Source organism: Alligator sinensis, unplaced genomic scaffold (assembly GCF_000455745.1).
Source record: "Alligator sinensis unplaced genomic scaffold, ASM45574v1 scaffold392_2, whole genome shotgun sequence".
Classification (NCBI taxonomy): Eukaryota; Metazoa; Chordata; order Crocodylia; family Alligatoridae; genus Alligator; species Alligator sinensis.
The window spans coordinates 1,791,549-1,798,707 of record NW_005842145.1 but is presented as its reverse complement, the minus strand read 5'-3'; the positions used below and the strand labels follow the sequence as shown (position 1 = coordinate 1,798,707).

Here is a 7,159-nt window from a genome sequence, read left to right as displayed (position 1 = left end):
GGGGGGGAGGGAAGGAAGGAAGCCTACGCTGCAGCCCTCAGCAGCTTAGCAAAGCTCATTAAGCAGCCCTCCAGCCAAAATAATTGCCTACCCTGTCATAGAATCAGTCATAACTTCCTTCTCCCTCCCTTACACTTAAAATTAAGTCTTGAAACACAGATGGGAGAACTCCCAGTCAAACTCCCAGTTAGCTGTCCTGTTGCCTGCCTCATGGTCATTCCCTCCTTGCAAGCCATTTGCATAACATTGTGGCACCATACCTTTCTGCTTTTTTGAGGCCAATTAAAATTTATTATCAGCTAGCTGCAGCTGTGACAAAATCAAAATCCATGTTTTCCAGAAAAAAAACAAACAATGAAAATGTCACTTGCTGAACCCAACTGTGAAAGTAAAAAAGCCTGTACTTTCCTGAAGACTAGACACATACTAAGAAGTCTACATAACCCAAAGAAATGGCTGTTGACTTTCTCCAGACCTACTTAAAAAAAGTCAAAGTCATTTTTGAGAAACCATTAAGAGTTTAAGTGGCATGCATCCTATTTTGACAGGACAGGGAGAGAGTTTTTTTTTTGTTCTGTTCTTCCAAGGAGCACATTAAGAATAGCTGGAGCGCCCAGAAAATAAAAGCACCTCAAGAAGATGTGCTTCAGTTTCTATAGAAACCAAGCGCACTTTTAAAAAAACCTATACATACAGACATATTTTTATTAATGGTATTTAATATAAGATCTGTTAATAATGCTGGGACAGATGTAAATTCAAAGCTAGATGTGTAGATGTCCTTACTGGCTGTTCTTAGTCCTGGAACTCAAGTCAGTCAGGGTTCTCATTCAGGTTCTGACACCAGAGACTACATTATTTGAGGAGAATGGTCGCATTATTTTACAAACTGCTTAATTTATAAATATATTATCAACAAATATTTATTACAAATCATTAAGCATTGTACAGAATGTCCAAAGACTCAGGTCAGTGGTAGAAAACTGGTCTTTTTTAAAGCTTTGTTTAAAATTAGGAGGTCAATTTCTCTAGCAATGCATCTATTCCTTTTCCATTTTTATTTTTTTTCAAGTTTGGAATGAGACCTTTTAGTCCTTTTTTGACATTATTTGATACTTCTTGATCTGTGCTCTGTAGAAGGCTGCAAAGAGAAAAAAGAAAGGGTGGAAAAAAGGATTAGATTTCAGAAGTCAGGTTTTAACTTTACAAAAAAAAAAAAAAAAAAAAATGGTCAGCATGAGGAAAGTCAACACTTAGAGCCAGGTATAGATTCCCACCCCCAAGTATTCTACTAACACACTACTGGTGGCACTAAGTTTCACTACATGTGAGTTAACAGATTGATAACAGATTTAAGTCTCAGCATAATGCACTACAGGCAAGGGCATGGTAATTACCAGAGAATACATTATCCCAAACTTTGCTCTGCAGTCAAGGAGCAGGATGAAGCCATTGCAGAACCTGCCTACTAGGTGGCAGAGAAGCAAATTTGAATTGAGGAAACTGCTACCCTTGGGTGAAACCAATAATGGTAATGGGCAAGACACGTATATTGATGCAGTGATTCTCAGCCCCCCCATCCCCCCTTTCTCTCTCTCTCTCTCTCTCTTTTTTTTTTTTACCTCAAAGAACCTCTCAGAAAATGTTGGATTTTAGCTTCCTCTTTTTTGACCATGGCAAAATTCTTCTGGTGCAAAGACTACAGAAAGACGCTATGGATAACACTGTAGATTCCTATGTTAAATCTTTTAGCTTATCTTGGTAATCGTGCAAGTGTTTGCATAACTAAGTGCTGATGTTCCCCGTCATCCCACAACACCCTTAAAAGGATTTTGTGGCACCCTAGAATGTTATGTGAGAACTTGTGGCACTCAGGGTGAGAATTACTTTCTTTCTATACCACAGAACAGCCTTTCCTCTGGAGTAACTGGCAATACCCCAAAGCAAGCATGCTTGTGCGCCTCCACTCTATGCTTCTTATACTTCAAGACCACAGAACTTTCCATGGTTTACTTGAAGTCAGTTACCTGAAGACAAGCTGTCTTTCCAGGAAAAGTGACAGTATTTCTACATTAACAGCAAAAAGATGTTATTAGGAGCAAGAGGGCAGTAGGATGTGTCACAACCCAAAGGGTGTGATTTTTGTTTTGTGTGCTTCGGCACTGCTAAATTGTTCCCGCTAAATTGCAGCTTCCTTGCACGGTGGAGTTTTCTGCTGCAAAAGAAACCCCCGGTGCAAGGGAGAATTTCCCGCCAATTTGAAGCTTTCTTTGCAGGGTGCATTTCTTTGTTGCAGCACAGAAATGCTCATTGCAAAGAGTTCCCGCTATTTGTATGCTAATTCGAGCCCCATTATTGGCCAGTTCTAAATTTTTCACACGTGGCGGCTAGTGATTGGCTTGCTAGCTGTATAAAAGGCTTGAGTGGTTTCCGCCCAAGTTGGAGGACTCCACGAACACCGGGAGGAGGAGACTTCACGCTGTGTGAAGATCTCTAAGCGCTGCGGATCCTTATGGTCCCAACGCATTTCAAGCAGGCAACAGAGGTCTGATCAGCCTCTAGCCTCTCCCTGTTGCCGATCGCAGCCTAGACGTATCCCTTCCTGCGCGCAAAAGAACCGGACCCACGGAGCCTAGCAAACTTCGTGTGGATGAGTGAGTAGAAGGACCCACAGAGCCTAGCAAACTTCGTGTGAGTTTATTCAGAGCTCTTCCGGACGAGTACTTTCTTCGGTTGACATGACGGGCTCGCGTGTTCAGAGCCTTCAGCCGGATTGGGCTAGAGTTCACAAGTCTAGAACTCTTGTCCGCTTCTCTTCTTTCCTGTCTGTAACCGCAACTCAAGCAAGTTCTCCAGCCTGCACCATTGCCACCTCGGTGTAAGTAAACAATCTTTAAAACTACCGCTAAGCGTTTGTGCCCAATTCCAGCTCATCGCCCTCCCTCTCCGATCCAGCGTGCCCGGGCTGCTGGCCACAGCCTGTGTGCAGCACGGAAAAGGGCTCGGGTCGCTCCCGGCCCGCACAGGATGTCCTGTTGCTCAGGTTATTATACTATCGAGGACAGCCAGAAATTGGGGATAGTAAAGACTAGCTTCGGTTAGTTCAACTTCTGGGCCTTGTACCACGAACTTGCCATAGGATAAACTAAAACTCTGTGTGTATTTCTTAGGTTCCTTACATGGATTAAATAGAGAAAACGGAATTGCATAAGACTGAAAGAATTAAATGTGGCTTGAAGACCGATTAAAAATATACTTCCTCCTTGTACCAAGACTGATGGTATTAGAGGCAGGAAGCCATGTTATTTACAACAAACAGCAATGTTATTTTTATCTACTTTATCACGAGATCTAATTCTTTGACTGTGACTTAGAATTCCTACTGTGAATCTTCTAAGTTTTTAGTTGTAACAGACTCATTAACATCTGAAGAGTTGTTCATTTAGAAGTTCTAACAGATACAGATCATATGGCTGAACTATAAGAAACAGAAATTAGAAAAAGACAAAAAAAAATCATAGCAAACAACATATTAGGTCAACAATGACTGTTGAATGACTATCAAAGATAAAACTTGTAAGGCTTAACAAAGAGTATATTAAAAGTAATCCCATTTGGACTGCTCCGTATAAATTTGTAGTTAAGGGAAAACAAGGTTTTCTGTGGGTGATATTTTATTAGATCAATTGTATGGTTGCGACAGACTTAGACAAGCTTTCAAATGCAGTACTTTCTTCTTCCAGTCTGAGGAAAAAGGTACAGAACGAACTTAAGAACCCTAAAACAGCCTGCAGGGCTGTGAAATTGGAATAAAGAGAAGTTCTCATGCATATATAGCAGAGAAGAAAAAGATAACTTGATTAGCAGTGACCTAAACCTTTCAAAAAGGAAGAGGGTGTTATCGCCTGTGGTTTGAAGAAAGATTTGTAGGAGTCAGGTAAATTAGCTAGCCGTGAACTCAATATCTGCGTCTGGTTCTGGTGTCCGTTCAACTTATGAATTTTTGTTCCCCAGCTCACCTTTTAAAAGTGTTTTATACATTTCACTTGAGCAGGAGGACAAATAGGTCAGACTGAATAGCTGTTAAAGGATTTTTGTCAACTACTTGTACACCCAAATCAAAGCAGTTTTCAACCTTTTGGAATGCATATTAAAATGAATTCCAGTTTTCTGCATTTTTAGAAGAACAATTGCCAATGATACACTCTAAGTGCAATCATATTTGCCACTTGATCACAGAAAGATTTCTATCCAGCTCAGAATCTATATATATTTTGTCTACCTAGAACGTAGCTTATACAAGCCAAGAATTTTATTCCAGACCTCAGTTTACAGAACATAATTTAAATGATGAACATTTTTTTCATTCAGCTTCAAGGATGGATGCAATTTTTAAGGCCATGTCTAAGAACCATGGTGATGGGTATAACCCAGTTATGCTCAACCTTTGTCTGGCAGACTGGGTTGGCCATGCCCATTCTATCTGCAGGCTGGATTTAACTGATGTTCCTGATATGGTGTCTGGGTGGGCACGGTGGGTGCCATCTGGCCGCATGGACAGAGGCAGCAGGCAGGCCGGCTCCAATGCAGCCCAGCAGGGGAAGAGAGCTTGACCCAGCCCTGTGGAGAAGGAAGGGGGCATGGCCAGGCCCCACCCACCCCACTGAGGGAATGGGGCATGGCCATATTAATGGCTACTGCCCTCCCGATGCCATGATTGACCACAAGATGAACATGAGCCATCAATGTGATGCTGCAGCTAGTAAAGCAAGCAAGACACTGATTTGCATCCATAAATGCTTGTCAAGCAAATCCCAGGATGTCATTTTCCCGCTGTACTCGGCCTTGGTGAGGCCACAGTTGGAGTACTACATCCAGTTTTGGGCTCCACAATTCAAAAAGGATGTGGAAAAGCTTGAGAGTCCAGAGAAGAGCCACGTGCATGACCAGAGGTCAGGAAAACAGACCTTATGATGAGAGGCTGAGAGCTATGGAACTCTTCAGCCTAGAAAACTGCAGGCTCAGGGGTGATCTGGTGGCTGCCTATAAGTTTATCAGGGGTTCCCCCAAATCCTGGTGAGCACATCTGTTAACCAGAGCACCCCAAGGGATGACAAGGTCGAATGGTCACAAACTCCTCCATGACCGTTTCAAGCTGGACATAAGGAAGAACTTCTTTACTGTCCAAACCCTCAAGATCTGGCATACATTGCTGCCGGAGGTGTTTTAAGCACTTACTTTGAATGCCTTCAAGAGAAATTTGGATGCTTATCTAGCTGGGATCCTATGACCCCTGTTGACTTCCTGCCCCTGGGGACTGGAGGTCCCTTCCAACCCTAATGCCTATGAAATTACTTGAGCCATGGGGAACACTGTGGGCCAGATGCAGTGGTTTTGCAGGCCACATCTGGCCTGCTGGCCAGAGGTTGAGCACCTCTGGTCTAAAGTAAGAATCTAAATAAAATAGAATCATTCCATAATATTGATTTTTGAGTCAGTTGCATAAATCTTGTCTGCAGGAAACTGTATGACAATACATGTGGGACAATCTCACTAAAGACTTAAGGATTCCTCTCATTTCAATGCAGCTACTTCTAATTTATACCTATATGGAGAATAATGGGATTTAATTTATTTAAAGATCTAAATGGGCAACAGAAGAACCAGAAGTTCAAATATTAGAGCATACCAGTAATGTGCTATGGCAACTGTTAAGCTGCACATATAAGCCTCTACAAACATCAAAGCCAAGAGCTTCAAGTGAACAGCACTGGTAGTGCACAAATTTAGGTCTGGATTATATATATCCACAAACCAAATCCACTGCTGCAAGCAGAAATGGCATGTTTAGAATGAGAAAAAACAAGTCAGACAATATTTTATAGCCATTTGCACAACTTAATGGCAAAAAAAGCAAAAAGACAGACATACTAGGGCAGCTTTTACAGGTACAGCTCTTTTTGTATTTCAGTAACATTTTATGTTAAAAAAAATGGCAGTCATTACTCGCATCTGATTAGAGCACTTTAACTGAACCCTGTTGTACAATGTAGGCAGTCGCTAGACTAAATTAATGCAATTAAATATGGATGAGATTAATCATAATACATTCTGGAAGTTAAGTGGGCACTACATAAAATAAAAGAAAAAAAGCAGATTAAGAAATTGATAGAACCCACAAATTTAACAAACAAAAGGAAATCATGCCACGCATAAGGAGCAATAAGAGACCTGTAAAGTGTATGGTACATGAAAGAATTCCTACTTGGAAGAATTCACCTGTGATCAAAACATGGCTATTTTAGTATTGCTTTCCCTCTCTTTGGGGAGGGTGATATTTTAGCAACAGTAAAAGATGTAAGATTTACGGCCTTGGAAATTAAAAAGTCTTCTTTTGAGCCACAGAGCAGCAACAATCCATGCTCAGGAAACTATCGCATCTGAATAATGAGCCAAAAATACCAGATACAACAGCAGCTAAAGTCTGTTTACATTGTATCCTTGGCCTCTTCACTGAAACTAGACAAGGGTGTGTTAGAGCTATGTTTGGTGATTTCTCTATCCCAGCATGCCTCTATTCCACTGCCCTTAGCTGCGCCTGCACAGTTTAGGATAAGGAATCTCTGCCAGCCCCCGGGTAGCCACACGGTTTATGGGTTGAGAAGAAATTACAGACCACCGTTTGTGGAGAAAGTTAGCCTACAATATCACCTGCTCAAAAGTGACCCCTTTCATAAGCAATCAGCAAAGAGAGAAACATAAAAATATTTATTACAGAATGAGAACAGGCATAAGGAATGGGTAACCAGTTTTTGAGATTAAAAAAAAACAGATATGGAAGTAAACAAACATTAACCTGTTCTTACCCTATATCTAAAATCCAAAGTTGCAGTCTGTCGCAGAGCACCTCGGTGCTCTGCTCCTAGAGAGGAGAAACTGCCAGGGAGAGAGACAGAGCCCTGGCAGGTCATAAGGAGCCCAGCTGAGTGTTACCAGGGTAACGAGCCCAGCTGCGGGTTGCCAGGGCAACTAAGGAGAGCCAGCTGCCTGGAGGAGGCAGGGCCTGGCCCTTATAAAGCCCAGGGCTGAGGCCAGGCTGGCAGTTCCCTGCCAGCAGCCAGAGGGGCAGGAGCTCCTGGAGCTAGGAGGTGAGCGATGC

At 42.1% G+C, this 7,159-nt stretch overlaps 1 protein-coding gene across 1 annotated transcript in view; it reads right to left on the bottom strand.

Moving 5' to 3' along the window:
• Positions 1-699: 699 nt before the first annotated feature.
• The window catches only part of PUM3 (pumilio RNA binding family member 3), a 45,808-nt gene continuing 39,348 nt past the window's right edge, over positions 700-7,159 (bottom strand). The window contains 1 exon segment of the mRNA XM_014520730.2: positions 700-1,141. Coding sequence (XP_014376216.2) covers positions 1,012-1,141 — 130 coding nt within the window. The 3' untranslated portion in view covers positions 700-1,011.